The sequence below is a fragment of the Scardinius erythrophthalmus genome (assembly GCF_964197995.2).
Source record: "Scardinius erythrophthalmus genome assembly, chromosome: 17".
Classification (NCBI taxonomy): domain Eukaryota; kingdom Metazoa; phylum Chordata; class Actinopteri; order Cypriniformes; family Leuciscidae; genus Scardinius; species Scardinius erythrophthalmus.
The window spans coordinates 10,990,419-11,011,349 of NC_138237.1; the positions used below are offsets into that span (position 1 = coordinate 10,990,419).

At 37.5% G+C, this 20,931-nt stretch overlaps 1 protein-coding gene across 1 annotated transcript in view; it reads right to left on the reverse strand.

The window, feature by feature from the left end:
• The window catches only part of hcn1 (hyperpolarization activated cyclic nucleotide-gated potassium channel 1), a gene marked incomplete at its 5' end in the record, with an annotated part of 100,205 nt that overhangs the window by 32,097 nt on the left and 47,177 nt on the right, over positions 1-20,931 (reverse strand). Inside the window, one exon of the mRNA XM_081390703.1 lies at positions 903-1,121. Within this exon, the coding sequence (XP_081246829.1) occupies positions 903-1,121 (219 nt within the window). The remainder of the gene's footprint in view (positions 1-902; positions 1,122-20,931) is intronic.

A 20,931-nucleotide genomic window follows, 5' to 3' on the forward strand; every position in this document is an offset into this window, starting at 1 on the left:
TATAATCAGAATATTTTAGAATAATCAAAAGTATGAATTACTAATTACTAATATTTAATTATTATTATTATTATTATTAATAATTATTTTAATATTTAATAATTGAGACAATTAATTATTCTTAACCATAATAATAATAACATCATCTTAATAATACTTAATCAATATTTTGAATAATCAAGAACATGTATTAATAATATTTAACTTTCTTGATTGTTCAAAAATATAATTTTTACTATTATTATTATTATTATTATTAAGAAGAATAAATGAATTACCTTTCTTTTTTAAATAATCATAATACATCATAATCAATATGTTTTAATAATACATCATATGAATCGGTGATTAATAATAATCAATTCTGGATTATTCAAAAAGTATTATTATTATTATTATTATTATTAAGAAGAATTACTTATAATCATAATAAATCATATTCATATGTTTTAATAATAAATAATATTAATTAGTAATTAATAATAATCAATTTGGGATTATTTTAATAATATTATTAAAAATATAATAATAATAATAATAATAAATAGTATCATCATCATCATCATCATCATCATCATTTTGTAATATATAGAGTTGCAGTGATACAAAGTGACACATTTTTGCCAGCCCTGAACCTGTACATGTTGTCTGACACATGCAGCCTTCTACCTATGTAGCAGAGATAGAATTTCTTTGACGTCAGATCAATATTGAAGTCATTCTTGAATGATTAATGAGCTCATAATGTGATACATGATGATGACACAGATTGCTACGCTATCATGGTGCTGTAAGATCACATGCCCGTCCAGTGAAGTCACGGTGGTGTAAATATCAAAATAACGCGTGAATACCTGCAAACAAAGCAGCTAGGTGAATGAAACGGATGAGGTTGCGCTTACCTTCTCTTGGTACTGTCGTCGGGACGAGTCCAGAGACTGGATGAGGGCTGTGGCGTGGCCCACAAACATGGCGTAACAGGTGGCACCCACAATCATGCTGAGCATGGTGATCCAAAGGTCTGACATGCTGACGGGCGCCCTGGCTCCGTACCCGATACACAACATGTGACTCATGGCCTTAAATAGGGCGTAAGAGTACTGCTTTCCCCAGGAGTCGTTCTAAGAGAGCGAAAGAGACAGACATGAGAAGATGACACAAGAAGGAAAGACAGTCAGTGATAGAGAAGCAGGTGGAGTGAATTTAACATGCGGGCTTGCAGGCAAAAAAAAAAAAATACTGTGCTAGTATCAGTAAATCTCCATAGAGTGTCCTGCCAACTTAACCTTCATGCATGGCAAACTATCTCTCTCCATGCATCTCTCCTTCCTCTTTCTCTCTCTCTCTTTGTATTCACTGTTCTTGTTGTAATCCATCCATCCATATATAGCCTAGTAGCCTAAAATAAATACTAATGATAATACCACACACACATATATATATATGTGTTATTATTATTATTATATATATATTTTTAAATAATATAAATTGCCATTTTGCAAATTTTGGTTTTGGTCTCTGTTTTATCACCCTTTGACAAAAGACCCCTGCTATACACCTTTTTTTTTTTTGTCTCTGTGTCATTTGCAATGGGGTGTGAAAACAAGTGATGGCTTTGGTGTCTGCTAATCAACTCGGATTACTTCCATTAGCTGCCGTCAGTTGATGTACGGCTCTGTGGATCCCTGATGCCGGACGAGAGGAAAGAGGAAGGACACTTTCAGTCCTCTCACAGGCTATTAGCGCAGCTGATTTTAATTGAGAACTGTGCGAATAGAAAGAGACAAACTGTACTGCAGATGTACTGCAGAGTGACTGACCCTGCTCAGAATCAATACAGCAGCTCATGAAAACAAGATGCTAAAGGGAAAAAAGTTTTTTTTTTGTCTTTTTGACATCTTTTATATAATTTAATATAATATAATAACTGTAAACTAGCATTTTATGAAAGCTGAGAATGCATGTTAAAATATATGTCTCAAAAATATATATCATGATTTTACACTATTTTTTAAAAATTAAATTAGAAATAGATGATTATATATATATACAGTATATATAAGACTTCAGAGAAGAGTTCAGATGCAAAAGCCTCTAAGTGCCATCTGAAATTTTCTTCTAGAATGATCATTTTTATCAAGCTTGTATATTTAAGTTCAGTAATTTCACTTAAATGACAACTAATAGGTAATTTGCATTGCCATTTAAGTGAAATTACTGAACTTAAATATACGAGCTTGATAAAAATGATCATTCTAGAAGAAAATGTTAGATGGCACTTAGAGGCTTTTGCATCTGAACTCTTCATATATATATATATATATATGTGCATATATATGTATATATATTTATAATCATCTATTTCTTATTTCATTTAAAAAAAAATATTCTGTTTAAAATCCTTGTTGAATCAGCACTGGATATTGTTGGGAGGGAGGTCATACCAAATTTAACAATGCTCTGTTTACGTCTGATAAATTTGCTTCTCTGACTTATTTTATGTCCAGAAGCTATTTTCAGTTTGCTCTGTCACTGGCCGCTGTCAGCATTACTCGCAGACATTAGTTGGTGTGTTTGCTGAGAACACTGACTAAAACAATACACATATAATTTCCCGATGGCCTCAGCTCCTTGTGCTTATGTGAAAACTCAGAGGGATGTGACAGTTCTGTGTTCATGGATGGAGTCTGGAATGGAATTGCTGACTGCTTAAATCTCTTCCTGCTCTTTTAGAAGAGGGAAAAAGTGCTGAGGAAGCCGACAAAGCTTGTTGAACTGCTCTTAAACCTGCGCACCGCTGCTTGCCAACCCACGGGGCTCTCAAACGCAAGCCGGGACGTATCACACACGCTAGTTCTGCTGAGAGTGTTTGCCTGCATGTGTCAGGAGAACTCGAATAAAATACTCCTGATGTGCCTTCTCTGTCTATGGGTGTATTAGCTCCATACTGAATCACCTTTTAACGCCATGACGCTTACTTATTTCTTTTGAAGACTGGTGGAAAAATGATGGCATCATTGGGGGGGGTGGGGGGATGGCATCATATTAGATATTCCCTATAGCATTTTGCGCTGCATGAATCACATCAGGAACTGTTGTCAATTTACATCATAATACATTTGCTGAAAAAAAAGTCTGTGGTTGCTAGGGCTTGTTTGTTACTAACGTGTTTTCTGGTGTGTTGTCTATGGGGTTGTTATAGTGGTCTGGGTGGTTGCTACAGCATTGCTAGGGTTTTCTTGGTGGTTGCTAGGGCATTGCTAGGTTGGGTTGCAAGCATGTCATTGCAATGATATTCCAAATGGTTGCTAGGTGGTTGATAGGGTGTTCTGGGAGGTGGTTGCTACAGCAATGCTAGGGTGTTGCTATGTGGTTGCTAGGGTGTTGTGAGTTGTTGCTAGGGTGTTGCTTAAATGTTAGGTGGTTGCTAGGTGCCTCTGGGTAGTTTTGCTAGGGTGTTGCTATGATGTTCTGAGTGGTTGCTAGGTGTGTGATAGGGTGTTCTGGGTGGTGGTTGCTATAGCATTGCTAGGGTGTTGTTATGTGCTTGCTAGTAGGGCTGAACGATATGGACAAAATTTCATATCTCGATTTTCATGCCAGATATCTCGATATCGATACAATACGATATGACTACGTAAGTACTAAAAAAACAATACATTTAGAGTTTGTAAAATACACACTGATGTCTATGGAAGAGGTAATAATAATCCTTTCCATTATAATTCGACACGTTTTATTCATATCAGATACACATTGTGTAAGTAACTTCAATGTTTACTCTATTCCCCAGTTCACCAGCCACTTACTTTTCAGTATTTCGGGAGAAGTGGATGAATTCACGTGTTGTAAACATAGAGGTTGTAAATCCAACAGATCCGATTCTCTGAACTGCGTCTGCGGCACAAACTAACACGGCGGCACCCATCGCGCATACAGCTCAACTAACGCGATCGTTATAAAGGTGTTTAAACAACAATATACTTCCACTTGCATATATTTGACAATCGGAATATCAGATATTTCATGCCATAGCTAACACATTTGTGAATATTCTGAATAAAAAAGGAAAAATGACATAAAAGCAGATCATCATTCATTCAGCGCTGTTGCGGTGTGTCACGTGACAAGCAATGACGCGTCACCATGGAAACGCCGCCGCCCCCCCCCCCAGTAGTGTGCGCGCGCTGGCTTTAGCGGTGCATTCAAGGGCACTCGTAAAACTGATGTTTGTTGTGACTGCCAGAGTTGTATGCAGGGCGAGCGCGGAGAGGGGAAATCTATATCGTCTATATCGTTGGTTTTTCGATATTAATATCTTGAAAGTTCATATCTCGATATAGATACGATAACGATATATCGTTCAGCCCTACTTGCTAGTGTGTTCTGAGTTGTTGCTAGGGCATTGCTAATGTGTTGCTAGGTGGTTGATAAGGGTTTCTGGGTAATTTTGCTAGGGTGTTACTATGTGGTTCCTAGGATGTTCTGGGTGGTTAATAGGCCAATGCTAGGTGGTTGATAGGGGTTTCTGGGTAGTTTTGCTAGGGTGTTTCTATGTCGTTGCTAGAATGTTCTGAGTTTTTGCTAGGTGGTTGATAGGGTGTTCTGGGTGGTGGTTGCTACAGCATTGCTAGGGTGTTGCTATGTGGTTGCTAGGATGTTCTGAGTTTTTGCTATGTGGTTCCAAGGATGTTCTGAGTGGTTAATAGAACAATGCTAGGTGGTTGATAGGGGTTTATGCGTGGTTGCATATTAGCACAAGTCAAAACCGAGTTTTATTCTTGTCTAATCCTTAGATCATATGGCATAGCTCCCGCTTAAGTCTATGGGATATTTTTTTCTGTTTTATTGTCTGCCAGAGTCCTTACAAAAATTAGTGATTAAAAAGAATGAAAGCATATTAGGCTGTAAATCTAAAACATATTTCAATTAATATTACCAGATTTTTGTAAATAGTAAGTCATGTTTTCTAACACCTGAAAATAATTAAATGATTACACAAATCTGGTTTGTAAATGTATGTTTTCTCTATTTTATTCTTGTGATTATGTGTGTAAAACCCAAAGGAGCTTCCCGGTGCAGTTTCTGATGACCAGGCGCTCAAGAGAAGGGATCCGTCCCAATCAGACTCACTCCATGAATGCCTACAACCTCTCAACCTCCACACTGAGACACTGTTTTAACTAACACTCTATACCGGCGTATTTGATAGCTGTGAATCCTTAAGTGGTCTGCTGATGATTAGAAGAGCCCACTTGGGAAATGTGTTGATTGGCTGATAATCTCTGTTGTATGTTGTAGTGTGTGTGTTACAGAAGGTGTCACAGACAGCACAACGTAAAGTAGCCTATCTCAGAGGGAAACAGTGAGCAAAAGGAACTACACATCAGGTGTTTGTGTGTGTCTTGCTCAGATCATATTGCTCAGCTAATCCTCATAATAGTCACACGAGACACTCGTGTGTGCACACGTGAATAATCCAACATACGCCACTAAAACGTGTGTACATTCACATGGTTTTACACACACACACACACACACACTGACTGTTGGGAAGCTAATTTCATATTTTAAATCGTAAACAACAGTCAAGTTATGTTATCACGTAGTGTAGCTTATAACGATTTACTAACAAAGTAGCTAGCTGCATTAGCTATTTACAATACGCTTAGCTGTATTAATTAGACTTAGCTATAAACTTAGCTATATTAATTAGAAATATTAAATAGAAATAAGCTAAGAGAAGCAGTATGTTACTGTGATTTTACCATGGTATAGTGGTGTTAAAATGTTACACGGGGATATAAACAACTTTTCCTGATTAGCTATATATATATAGCCGCGTGCACAGTACAGTGTTTTGTCATGCTACACATTCATTTGAAACAAAATAGCCCATTAATGGAAAAGCTACACTATTTATTGACGCTACTGAAAAATGTAGCAAAGACAGTGCTGCTATGTTTAGCTAGTGTCTCCAGCATTGTTGACACATTTACACATTCTCCTTTCACAAATTTGTTCATGTCTTCGTGTGGAAAATCCATTAATCTGTTTAACAATAGACGTCAAACTACTGTCTCAAACATCTGAAGTTCTTTCTCCAGCATATCAGAGCCGTGGCCGTCCTGTGATACTGAACGAGCGGGCCGCTCCCCTCACCCAGCTGTGACTCTCTCAGACGTGACCAGACATGCAGTAATTGAAATTCAATCCAATTCAGCCATTCCAGCTAATCACACGCTACGTTACCAGGCCGAGAGTGTCAGAAAAGGGTAATAAGAGGCTCGTATAAAGCACCTCCACCTGAGGAGGCGTTTGCATCTGAACATGCATTGTCATTTTATTAACCTTCCAAATGTTTATTTAAACAAGGAAAGTGTGGACCAGTGACGGAACTAATGATGGGCGTATTCCAAACACGGAGCGTGTATCAAACTGTGAAACAATTTGAGGAAACAAGGCTTTGTTACGTCATAATGGTTCGGAACGTTTCAACTTTACAGTGGTTCACCACTAAGGGTTCACTGCTAATATAGGTAAACCTGCGAACCAGTGTCAATATGTTTCTTTTTTGTTTTTGTTTTTTATACAGTTGTTGACATTTTTAATGACACATTTGTATAATCTTATTGCCCTGAATAACCAGTATCTCCACAAAACAAGCCCTACAATTTAATAAAGTAACTCATATTGTAGCCACTTCATATTGAATGGTATTGGATGATCTGTTAATTACATTTATCAGATTACACTTTCAATTAAACATTTGCAATTGGTTTGGTGTTTTTATTTTGTTGCATTTACACTGTTTTATATGGAAGCTTGTTTCCGCCACTGAATAATAAATAAATAATAATAATTGCGACTTTTTATCTCACAATTCTGACTTTTTTTCCTCACAATTGCAATATATCAAGTCAGAAGATATTGTGAAATATAAAGCCGCAATTCTGAGAAATAAAGTCGCAATTGCGAGATATAAAGTCGCAATTCTGAGAATTAAAGTCACAATTCTGAGAAATAAAGTCGCAATTCTAAGAAATAAAGTCGCAATTGGGAGATATAAAGTCAGAATTGCATGATATAAAGTCGCAATTGCATGTTATAAAGTCAGAATTGTGAGATATAAACTATTCTGAGGTAAAAAAAAAAACGCAATTGCGCGTTATAAAGTCAGAATTGCATGAAAAAAGTCGCAATTGCGTCTTATAAAGTCAGAATTCTGACTTTTTTCTCGCAATTGCAACTTTATATCACGCAATTCTGACATTTTTCCCTTAGAATTGGACTTTATATCACAATTGTGAGTTTATATCTCACAATTCTGAGAAATAAAGTCAGAATTGCGAGATGTAAACTCGCAATTGTGAGATAAAAAGTCAGAATTGCGTGATATAAAGTCGCAATTGCGAGAAAAAAAGTCAGAATTCTGACTTTATAAGACGCAATTGCGACTTTATTTCACGCAATTCTGACTTTATAACACGCAATTGCGACTTTATAAGATGCAATTGCGAATTTATTTCACGCAATTCTGACTTTATAACACGCAATTGCGACTTTATAAGACGCAATTGCGACTTTATTTCACGCAATTCTGACTTTATATCTCGCAATTCTGACTTTATAACACGCAATTGCGACTTTATTTCACGCAATTCTGACTTTATATCTCGCAATTCTGAGAAATAAAGTCAGAATTGCGAGATGTAGACTCGCAATTGTGAGATAAAAAGGTCGCAATTATCTTTTAAAATGTTTTATTTTGTGGCGGAAACAAGCTTCCATAGTTTTAACCACCAGGCGTGTGGCACGTCTAGTTCATTTGTTGCAGTATTTCTGTTCATTGTTAGTTCTTGTCAGCTCAGGTCCATTAAATAATATTAACAGATACAACTCTTGATTTTAATGATACATTAGTAAATGCTAAAATTAACATTAACAAAGATTAATAAGCATTTTATAAGTATTGTTCATTGTTAGTTTGCCATGTCATATTAATATTGGTAACAAATGCAGTTAACTAATGTTAACAAAAACATATTGTAAAGTGTTACCCATTTCCTTTTATTTTTTTTAAATTTCATTTGCATATTGAAAAGTCATTGAATAGAGCTTATCATGGTATTAGTAGTGCTAGAAATCTGCAGGTAAAATGTAATGATAATGATTTAAATAAAACAAAAAAATATTTTTACTTTACTGAAAATAAATTTGCTAAAGATCTCCTGTCATACTGTAGCACTGCACGTCTGCGTTTCTAATTAAAACTATTTTTTTTTATCTCTATTTGATCTGACTATGCATGTATTTATTTATGCATTTTCTTTTACAATAGGGAAAGTGAGTTTTGTTTAGTACAAGACCACAATCTCTAATTTGTGAAAACTGTGATGCTTGTGTGTCCGTTCAATGAATTGTTTCCTGGGCTCGTTGTCAGCAAGCAGCTCTTGCTCTTTTTTTATCTTCTGGTTTCTGCTTCTGCTTATCTGTCTATCTCCCTCTACCCGTCTTTCTATCTGTTTTTCTTCATCTCTCACCTTTTCTCTCCTCTTCCCTCAGTGTTTCTCCTGATGGATGTCAGCTGAGCTATCTAAAGTGACACGTGAGATAAAACGAAAGGCCAAGCATTCGTCTCAACAGGCCCCTTGAGAATTGAAAGCAATCTTTTACAGGCTCCCAAACAAATCCCTGTATTATCTATTACATCTGGTAATTAATTACTATAACAAGGAGACTTTATTCAATAAAAGCGTCAACTATTGATGTGGCACATCTCAGGAGATGCAACAAAACTGATCGAAATCAGAGTTAAAGATATTAAATAAAGTTAGGCTTGATCAACAGCATCAGGTGGTCAATTACCACAGAAAATAGTTTTAACTCTTTCTCAGTTGACAATCATCATGCAGTGAAAATGTAAATGTATAGAGAAAAAGATTTATGTTTTGAAATGCTATATATTTCAGTCAAAGCATTTTTTGCTGTTTTTTTTTTTTTTCAAGTCGATGTACGGGTAAACTGTTAATTGCTGTAATCGACACAGATACTGTTGATGGAGCTTAACATAAACCAATAATACTGTATATCCTATCCAGAAAGTCCAAGCCAAAATAATTCTATTGTTTACCGACCAAATCACATTTTCTGTTACTATAATCCAGTCAGGGAGTTGATAAACTCTCAAAACAGTTTAATCGTAATCGTGCTTAAGAAAAAGGTGTCCAAACATCTGGCTTGTCAAATTCTGGTCTGCCTTTGTGCCTTGAGTATATGCCAGAAAGACAAAGCTAAGTTTTTCATTTTATTCAGGACTATTTACTTTGTATTAACCTGAGAGGATTAGTGATGACCTACTCCTTCTAATTTGGCTTTTTGCAATGTTATCTACTCTCATAATCTCTCGCAAAATGACTCCTTGTTATGATAGTCTCATTAAAATTGCCTTGGGAATTGCAGTCTTTGTTCGTAATGGAATACTAGCATATTACTCACAGAATGCATATACCATTGAAACAAAGTAGTATGCAACAGTGTTGTCACATGATTAAGTTGCATATTTCATTTCCAGCAAAGTTGGATATTACAGCAGGTATTTTGCATATCCAATTTTTGTGTAAAAAACCTCAGATCAAATAATGACTCAAAAAGGAATGTTGCGTCCAAAATCACATACTGTATATAGTAGGTACTACATTTGGTTTGAAACTTACTTTGCAACCATTAAAAACTATGTTCTATATTTACATTTTCAATGTTGTCATTACCATGTGACGTTACATCACTTCTACCATTCATAAATCCTCTCCTGTGGCCTCATGGGATTGTAAAGTGTCAATCGAATGTGCATTTCAGAATCTCGCCCGGAAGTAATAGGTCATCAGGGTACTTTTCGCCCACTGATTTATGACTACTATTAAATTCGAACGCATTGTATCGTATGGAAGTAGTCATATTCGTACACAGCGCATATTTTATATAACAGCTGATATTGTATTGTGGGATATGGTATTTTATGCAGTGTGCTCAAGTTGCTTAGTTGTAGCATTTCAAGATATTGATTACACACAATTTGCATAACTGTGCACAGTGTACATACTGTAGAAATAGCAAGTAGTATGCTATTCCGAACATAGCTTTGCTTTTATCTTCACTAGAACCATAAAAAGGCAAGTAGAAAAACAGCGCCCTCTATCCAAGCCTACCAGCAAAGTCACCTCTTTTTTTCCCAATAGACATGAGGCCTTTTACATGCATTTAGGGCAAAAACTTGACTGAGAATACAAGAGGATACCGTTGGATCTTACAGTGTATTACGCCATGCATTGTTGTGGGTGAAAAGTTTAAGCAGGAAGATAATGAGTCAGGTAGTAGCGCTTCTTATTATAAATAAGCTGGAAATCACCTTTGTTCTACTGGGCTTTTCTCCTCTGATGAGCTACTGTGCAATAAAAATTCAAATGAGATTCTTTTCCTAAAACACACACACACACTTACAAAAAGGACACACGCATCCATATTTTTGCTTCCCTCCACCTTATCGCTTTAACTGGCCAGAAGTTTCAAAGTGTTTCCAGAAAACAGGGGTCATTTAGAGAGTACAGTAATGATATTATTCTTAGTTCAGCATTACAGAAGATCAAGAGCCATATGCAGAAGATAAAGGGCTTAAGGAAGTTGTGGGCTGCATGACATTACTGGATTTAATGCATATTATAGAGTCTTGTTCTCTTTAGATGGGTCAGATGAGTTTCCTTCAGCGTGCTTGTGCATACAGAACAGAATATCAATGTGTAGATATACAGTATATATGTTTTTCTGAATCTGTTTCTGTGTGGCTGAAAGCAATAGTGACTGTTCACTTTTTATAGCAGTCTTTTTTTCATTTATTTTCTCCGTAGGCTCCAAGATGAATCAGAATACAAGTTTGTCAACAAAAAAAATTAATTGCTAAGGAAATACTTGAATCTGAAACTACAGGACATTATTTGCGCAACACTTCTTTCTGCAGGTTAGCAACAAGCAGGTTTTTTTTTTAAAGGGGACCTATTATGCAAAATTCACTTTTGTATGGTGTTTGGACATAAATGTGCGTTGGCAGTGTGTGTACACAACCACCCTACAGTGATAAAAATCCACTCACTCCTTTTTTTTTAATCTCCATAAATCAAAAGCAGTCTCTCCAAACGACCCGTTTTCAGAATGTGGCTTTAGTGACATCACTAAAGCCACAGGCCCCGCCCACGAGTGTTGACTGACATACCGTTATAACTTAGACCCGCCCTGATCGAGTTCGCTGCGAGTTTACACATCAGCAATTGCTGCAGCAATGCACTCACGAGAAGCGTCGAAGCATCTCCCAAGCGCTGAAGGTGTTGTAGCTGGATGTATTCATTCACATAACTCTCTCTATTTACTCTTGAAATCTGCCAGCCACTGAAGACGAGGTGGATTCATTTTGTTTTCAAAGAAAATGCTCCCTCAACTCTACAGAAATTTATGTAAGTTACTTATGCACTTCTTATACTGTTTACTCAGCTCTAACAGCGATCTTCTGAAGAAAAACTGATGCTTCATCTTTTGTGTGACATACAGTAAACTTTATTAAACTCATCAGTATATTTTGTCATCATTTTCAGACAATTCAGATCGTCAGACGGAGTCCTACAGCAGGCTTGCATTAATAGTGTATACAAGCAATGCCAAATAGGTTATAATCGTAATTAAACTAAACTATACCTTTTCCAACTCCATACAGCATATATTCTCTGACTCTGTAGGCATTTTTATGGTCGAAATGAACACCATTACTGTGACTGTCTGTTTTATTATTATCATCTTCCCCCGTTCTAGCTCTGATCGCGGGATTTGCGGCTGCTTAGGCTCCGCCCCCTGTGCCGTGAACCAGCAGCTCATTAGCATTTAAAGGAGAAGCACTAAACAGTGCGTTTTTCACAGACCCAAAAATTGATGATTTAAACGTGTTGTAAATAAAATTCTGTTGGGTATTTTGAGCTAAAACTTCACATACACACTCTGGGGACATCAGAGAATTATTTTACATCTTGTGAAAAGGGGCATAATAGGTCCCCTTTAAGAGTCACTGAATCATTTGCTCAACAGATTCACTCAATACACTGCTTCATTCAGGACCAAAATAAGTGACTGTCTTAAGGTGTGATCACATTTATCATTGTTTAGTGCATCTTTGCGGCCGAAATCCAGGCATTTCAATAGGAATCCACACGACACGACTCGAAATTCGAATGAGGGCGAAAGATTTCTCCATTCTGATTTCGCAACTGGTCCATGCTGGTTACATTGATTTGTCGCTTTGACCAAAAGAGAAAGTTGCTTGATTTGAAAGTGACTTATTTGTGAGCTGTGGTAAGTCTGTCTTGAAAGGTTTACACATTATTGCTAAAAATCTATTTCTCTATGGGGAAAGTAAATGAGATACTTAGTTCCCGAACTGGACCGGTGCACTCTATTCAAGTCTGTGGGGGCTTTTACGGGGTGTTACTAGGTCTGATGATTACAGTGAAGCACCAGTTGCCTGTTACTCAAACAGATAAACCTGGCCATAAACCAGCTCTGTTACGTCACCTTTCACACCTAAACAAACCATCCAATCCACAGACACGCAGAAAGCCCTTTGGGGTGTGTGTTGTTTTGCATCAGGTTATTTATAGCAGAGGCAATAGTCATAATTTTGTGCAACGGTAACATACAGAATGCCCTTACAGTTAAGAATGGCATTTGAAGTAATGGTTTAAACGAGAAAAATACGGCCACAGCCAATAAAACGGAAGATTAATAATACAAAACCAGACCTAATTAAAATTCGCTTGGAGAGGCCAGCGGGCTTTTAGTGTCACTACTACACCAATCTTTTGTCTTTACATGAGGTGAGTGTTGTCTAAAGGCATGTAGGAAATGTTTTTTATGTTCTCTCTCTCTCTCTCTTTCTCTCTCTCTCACCCACACAAGTCCGGTTACTATCCAGCTATTGAAGCGTGAACCAATCAGATGGCAGCACACAGCGTCTGCTGGGAGAGATGTAGATCACATTGAGAACATCTCAGAGAAATAGAACTGCCTGAATTGTATTCAAATTATTTATTATAGGCATCCAGAGGCAGAGGGATGATGTGGATTATTTTATGTACAGAAGATCAAATGAAGCATCTCATTAATGTGTGGCTGAAGTAGTGCGGACAGTAATGCAAAATGCATGATCACATGTACATAGGAACTTTGCCTGCAACACATCGTATGATTAAAAACTCATTTATTATTTATTATGTGGGAAACAATTATAGTTATTGATGTTTCCTCTCTGCAGTGTGGTTCCGCAGAGCGCTCGTGTTAGAAACGTGATTTATGGACAGTGTTTCCCGCAAAACCTCTGCTGGTTTGGCTGCTGCCGCCGGTTCATAATCACCCTTTCACATCCTTTGTAAGTACATAGTGAAAGCTCAAGTAAATAAACTCTAATCATATTATAATTTGTTTATATAATCATTCATTATACTCTATGGGAGGAAATGTTACTTGGAATAAATTAGCTTTGAATGTCCTCATCATGAGCATCAATTACTTAAATGCAAATTTTGGAAAGCAATTTGTTTTGCTCATTTGAACAAAATAATTATTGTACTATTAGACAGGCATACTCTCAAACAGTAACGGGATAGTTCACCCAGAAGGAAAAATGATGTCATCGTTTACTCACTCTCAAATTGTTCCAAACCTGTGTCTTTGTTTTGCTTAACATTAAGGATATTTGGAAGAAAATTTGTAGCCAAGCAGATCTCAGGCCCCATTGACTACCATAGTATTTATTTTTCCTACTATGGTAGTCAATTGGGCCCGAGATCTGTTTGGTTACCAACATTCTTCAAGATATCTTCTTTTGTGTGCAAACCAAAGAAATTTATACAGGTTTGGAACAACATGAGGGTGAGTAAATGATGACAATTTAAATTTTTAGGTGAACTATCCCTTTAACAGGAGGTCCGCAACATACAGAAGATTTAAAGGTATTTAAAATGATTACCATAATTTTTTTTTAATCATTTAAATTTTTTAATTATACAATTTTGACTACGTTCAAATAAATATTTCAATTAATTATAATGTGTAAATAATGTATTTATTTCACTTTTTGTAAACTGTTAGGATAATTCCTATGAATGCTTAAGGATTCATAAAAATCCTCTAAAAATTAGATACAATTCCTTGTGATTTTAACTGATTTCACTTTAACTTAAAATGGCTACATCAGTCATTTTTCAGACTTTTTAATGGTCTGCACATTCTAACTTTCCTAAAGGTAAACTTTCATAGTGTCGTTTACCGTCTATAAAATGTTTAGATGAAATAACCACAGGTAAAAGTAATCCCGTGTGAATTGGCCGGGTGGTTAAAGCCTGTGACTCTTCTCTCTGTGGTCCACGGCACGCCTGTAGTATCGATACCAAGAGTATCGAGTGGACAGTGACCGATGGAAAGATGCACTTTACAACTTCTCACAGGGACCATGCTTGCTGTTTTGAGGCCACTGAGTTTTTGAGGCTCTTTTTTAGTATTGAAAAGTAGGTTAGAAGCTTTCCTAATACATGATTTAATACTTGTTCAACTAGATAAAAGATTTTCAAATTCATGTAATATTGTTCTATAATGCATGACATTAATTTTTCCTGCAATAAATGACAATAAACATTACAGACATCCACAGTAATGATGGATATGTCCTGAAAATTAATCTTTTAAATCCTCTATTTGGTGACACTATAGTGATTCATTGGTGTTTTTAGTCACAATTTCGATTCATAAGCTTGCAATATGATTTGGATCTTGATTAAATTCCCGATTAATTTGAATAAATAAATGGGAACAGTAGCTAAAAGTTAATTTTTCTCAAGGAAAAAAAATCTCAACTACTGCGGTAAACGTACGTGTCAGCTGTTCATATTATTATAGTTTAAAATTAACAACTCAAACTCAAATGTGTGCACAAATACTACATTTCACAATGCTACCAGAACATCTTCGGTGGCTTTCGAATCGCTCTTGCGATTCTTGATGTCATACGCCAAACGGTCTGTGTGGCACGTTGGCTTTTTTCATTTGCTGTGAGGCAGCGTGAGAGCGTAAGACAGAGCCTGAAATGCGTGAGAGTTGGCAACCCTGAAATTATGCAACAAGTCTGGAATGAGGCCCATCTTGTACTATCTCTTTCAAATAAGTGAGTTATACAGCGGTTTAAAGTTACAGTCACTTAGTTTGGATCCTGCTAAGGGAGGCATGTCGAGATCCCCAGACAGTCCTGCAACGCTAACTTCTCTGATGGCTAAATTAACCCGACAGCCTGGCCGGTAACACAGTCAGTGTCGCCTCCTGTCTACTCAGACTCAATGTCCCAATTAGCACTCCCCCGCCAGGGCATTATATCCTCTTCTTCTCTTCGCCCGTCTAAACCCTGAATTACTGAGCAGCAGGGCCACCGCCTCCCTCTGGGACCCCCATCCGTGCACAGGGAAAAGACAGCACCGGGAATCTTTGCTCATTTTTCATCTGCATTGATTTTTTGGGGGGAGGAGAAAGTGGTGCAGAGGTAAACAGGGAGGTCATTGATTCAAAGTTACACAAAGTCACTCAGAGAGAGAGAGAGAGAGAGAGAGACAGAGAGAGAGAGAGAGAGAGAGAGGATAATGCACCTAGACTAAGAAGGTACAAAAAATTTGATGAGTCTTATGGTACAGAAAAGTAAAACAAAACGCTTCCCTTGCCTTTTGATTTTCTGTTTGTTTCTGTTATGAATTTCTAGTTGTGGCATTTATCTGAACAAAGCCCAGGGGAATGAGACAGATGGAAAATAATGATGCAGTCTTGATATAATTTACAGAAAGGAGGAGGTGGTGCATCTCTATCAGTTTAGAAACCCCATCGCTGAGGAAACGTCGCATCAAAAAACCTGCAAAATTGATGACTCAATAACAAAAGCTCATTTTAAGAGAATGAATCTTAGTAAAATTGACTGTTTTACAATATTATTAGTCGTGGTGGATGTGCATGTTTGATTGCTGAATCCGCAATGGCCTTGGAGAAGAGACGATGTATGGCTTCAAGTTATGTCGGAATGATTGTATTTGCAAGATTATATTTTGAAAACAGCTTTCGCTGTCATTATTCTCTATTTGGCGACACAGAAATTGGAATATTTTAATTGTAAATGTTGATTTATAGAATTTGCTTCATTTTTTTTTTTGGTAAAGAAATTAACTTTTATTCAGCAAGGATTTAATATATCAAAAGTAAGAATAAAGACTTGCAAAAACAATCTATTTCAAATAAATGCTCTTCTTTTGAACTTTCTATTCATCAAAGAATCCTGAAAAAAAAATGTATCATGGTTTCCACAAAAATTCAGCAGCACAACTGTATTTAATTGCAGTTAATAAGTTTAATAAGTACATTAATAATGTGACACTGAAGACTGGAGTAATGGCTGCTGACTCCATCACAGGAATAAATTATATTTTAAAATGTATTAAAATAGAAAGCATGTATTTTAAATTGCAATAATATTTTAGAATACTACTGTTTTCACAAGATAGGTCTGACTGCAGAACCGCAGAACCATACGTCATAGCAGTGTGAGGACGACAGCGCCAGCCTAACAGTCTGATGCCGGAACCGCATACCATACATATCCACCTTACATATACCATACCTAAACCTCCTCCACATATACCATCTCCACCCCCTGACCCCTAAACCCACCCCTAAACCTACCCATCTCCACCCCCTGACCCCTAAACCCACCCCTAAACCTACCCATCTCCACCCCCTGACCCCTAAACCCACCCCTAAACCTACCCATCTCCACCCCCTGATCGCTAAACCCACCCCTAAACCTACCCATCTCCACCCCCTGATCCATAAACCCACCCCTAAACCTACCCATCTCCACCCCCTGATCCCTAAACCCACCCCTAAACCTACCCATCTCCACCCCCTGATCGCTAAACCCACCCCTAAACCTACCCATCTCCACCCCCTAATCCATAAACCCACCCCTAAACCTACCCATCTCCACCCCCTGATCCATAAACCCACCCCTAAACCTACCCATCTCCACCCCCTGACCCCTAAACCTACCCATCTCCACCCCCTGATCCATAAACCCACCCCTAAACCTACCCATCTCCACCCCCTGATCCCTAAACCTACCCATCTCCACCCCCTAATCCATAAACCCACCCCTAAACCTACCCATCTCCACCCCCTAATCCATAAACCCACCCCTAAACCTACCCATCTCCACCCCCTGATCCCTAAACCCACCCCTAAACCTACCCATCTCCACCCCCTGATCCATAAACCCACCCCTAAACCTACCCATCTCCACCCCCTGATCCCTAAACCCACCCCTAAACCTACCCATCTCCACCCCTTAGATGCTTTTACCCCGCCCACTTCCGGCTTTAGACTGTAGGCTTGCTCTGTCATCCTCACACTGCTATGACATATGGTTCTGCGGTTCTGCAATTGGTTAATACTGGTTTTCACTGTATTTTTGATCAAATGAATCCATGCTTTGTTGAGCATTATATGAAATTCTTGAATGGTTCTGTACGTCATTCTGATATATAGGTCCTTCTGTGTTTTGTTGATAAAGAATATCTGTAAGCTTGCCATAAAATTCTAGCCATTTAGTTGGTTTATGAAGCCAGTTTTTTGTGATAAAATTACATTACACATCAATTTCTGTGGCTACGCAAGATGGATAAAACAGAGATAAGCATCACTTAAACACCTAATGCGGATCATTTGCTTTAGTGATACAACTTCTACCAGTTTTTGCTGAAGCCTTTTTTTTTACTTGCATGCACATTTATGACTTCTAGGTCATAGGAGGTCATTAAAGGTGGGAACTTCCCAGAAGGTGAGTCCACTGCAATGCATTCTGCGATAGACTTAACTGAAGGATGCACACCAAATCTAGCTAAAAGAATGTATCTTACTTATCTTCTTTTTGGAACAGGCTTCATATGGTCTCTTAAAATGCTGTCTAGATAGGCAGTTCATTAGGTTTTGAAATAGAGTGTGTGTGTGTGTGTGTGTGTGTGTGTGTGTGTGTGTGTGTGTGTGTGTGTGTGTGTGTGTGTGTGTGTGTGTGTGTGTGTGTGTGTGTGTGCATTCCTATTCTCTGTCTGAAAAAGCAAACCAGGAACCTGAGGCTAGTATTTTAAATCAGAGCCACAAGGGGGAATTTCAACCTCCTATCGCATCCAACAGCAGTACAAACGCCATGAGTGTTTGACCTCTTCTTTAGCTCAGAGTGCAAAAATGAGAGAAATTTGCTTAGTTTTTTTCTTTTAAAAAGTACATATTTGTAGCACAGTTATGTCACTTCCTGTAAGCATAAGAGCTATAACAAAGGACTTGTTTTCGTGTGTGTTATCGTATGCATACTTTCCATCTATTTCGTCTGGGTTGAAGAGGCAAGTAGTGCGTTTGACGTAAAAAGTTTCTAAGAGAAAGCAGACATGGCTGAGCCTTTAACTTTAATATGTCAGAATGTCACATTCAATATAGCCAGAGGTTTCACAACATTTCAAAACACAAATATCAATGATTCCCGTTAAGGCCCTCCAGAGCCGAGGGCCCCACAGTATCACACAGAGCCCCTCAAAGTTAGATTGAGCCCTGTAGCACTTGAGGGGGGATATGGTTGCGTAACCACGAACAGCCATATCACCCGAGCACCACCATCACCCAAGCCTGCTATCTATTGTGATGCCAAGCTAACAGGCTCAGAAGAATATGCAAAGAGATTTGCACATGCCGTCTGCTGATTTCTGCGCACACTTTCAAAGTGAATGCATAATCTTTGTTAGTGGGAATCAGAGAAATCTGACTTACTAAAAAAAGCCTAATGCTTTTAGCAGCACTGCTATTTGACCTGGAATATGAGTTGAACTCATTCGTAAAGCTGGGAGAAGAAAAAAAACAGTCTTGGCATTTTAACATCCGTTTAGCACCAACATGATGTGTGGTGAAAAACTACAGCGAGCCATCTGTCCTGATTAGTTGAACAGCTCTCGTTTGATAAAGGTCAAGTATAAAATGTTCTGCCCAGTGTCTCGGATTTTAACAGCAATGGGACGTGCAAGTCCAAATATTCATATGCTCAGGGTTGTTTCATTTAGAACACATTATTCTGATTAACTGATGTTATCGTGTTGTGTTAGTTGTTTCAGACGTCCGTTGATGACTTGGGTAAAAACAAAATTTTCCAATTTGACTGTTGTGTCGTCATGTAAAAGCACCAAAATGTCAGCGGCTTTAACATTAATGGCTAGCTAGGTAAATATGTCTTAAGATTTTGCCATTGCACATTACAGCTTATTCTGGCCAAGAATCTCCCACTTAAGGCATCTGATATACTCACGGCGAAGTTCATTTTCGTTCTTCGTTTTGGGGTGAAAAGAGGTTTGAAATACGTGAGTGGCGGTATACTGTTAGCAAACATCCTGATGCCACGTAAGCCGCTTAGAGGGGCGTTTAGATAAATGTTATTGCTGCATGCTTTCCTTTCAATAACAAAATAAACACAACAAAAATGACAGCGGTGAAAAAACAGTAGTTAAGAAAGCATCTGACCATCGCAATATGGATGTTTGCGCGAGCTCTGAAATTCGGCACTTCAGTAAAGTCACGTCAAGTTGATTTATAAACCATGAATTTTTTTATTAAACATGAAAAAGTGTCTCTTTTAATTAGAATTACAACTTAATTTTTAGCTATATCCAGTCTGTTCATCTTTTTACTCGAGGACGTCCGACCTCGAGGTACTGAACAGAAGAAATGAACCAGAGAAAATTTCCACGTCAAAGAAGGTGGAGCCTCCTACCTATTACATCATCGCCACGGACCAATGGTAGTTCGAAGGTTTTTACCAGCTTTGGCAAGCTGTTTCGAACTTCCGAATCAAACGCAAAATGAATTTCGTTTTGGCCTGATTTTGTTCGAAATGACGTCACACCAGTTCGTTCTTCGATTTCACTTGAAGTATATCGAGGCCTTTAGACAGGAAGAGACTGTCTGTCAACATGTCGAGCAATCCACCCTAGTTTGTGTAAACTTTGTGTTCAGAATGTTTGTTTATCTAAATGAACTAAGCACTTGATATTAGAAGAAGTCTTATTCTCACCAAGGCTGCATTTGTTTGATTAAAAATACAGTAAAAAAAGTTATATTGTAAAAATTATTTTTAAGCATTAGCCTATTATTAAAATATAATTTATTCCTGTGATAGCAAAGCTGAATTGTTTTCTGACTTCAGTGTCACATGATTCTTCAGAAATAATTCTAATATGCTGATTTGCTGCTCAATAAACATTTCTTATTATTAAGAAATGTTTAAAACAGTTGTGCTGCTTAATAATTTTGTGGAAACCATGAAACATTGCTGGAAGATTCTTTGATTGAATAGAAAGTTCAAAAGAACAGCATTTATTTGAAACCGAAATCTTTTGTATTATAAATCTCTTTACTGTCGCTTTTGATATATTTAATGCATCCTTGCTGAGTAGAGGTATTAATGTGTACATAGTGTATATAGTTCTGTTTGTGAAATATCTAGTTTATTTGTTACTATGTGCCTCAAAAATGATTAATTGATTAGTGCTTTTCAGTTTTGTATGCATCAGAGAATCAGCAGATGGACAACAGAGACTAGTTTGCCAACGACCATAGTATGCCATTTTAATATTACCAGTGTAACCAGGTGCTTTCTTTGTTCTTCTGTATTTCGCAGGAGGTGAATTTATGTCACGATTAAGTATTTTGCTGTCATAACCAACAAAGCCACCCTTGGATCCGTGAGAGTTGCCACAGAAACGAGCAAGTCCCGTC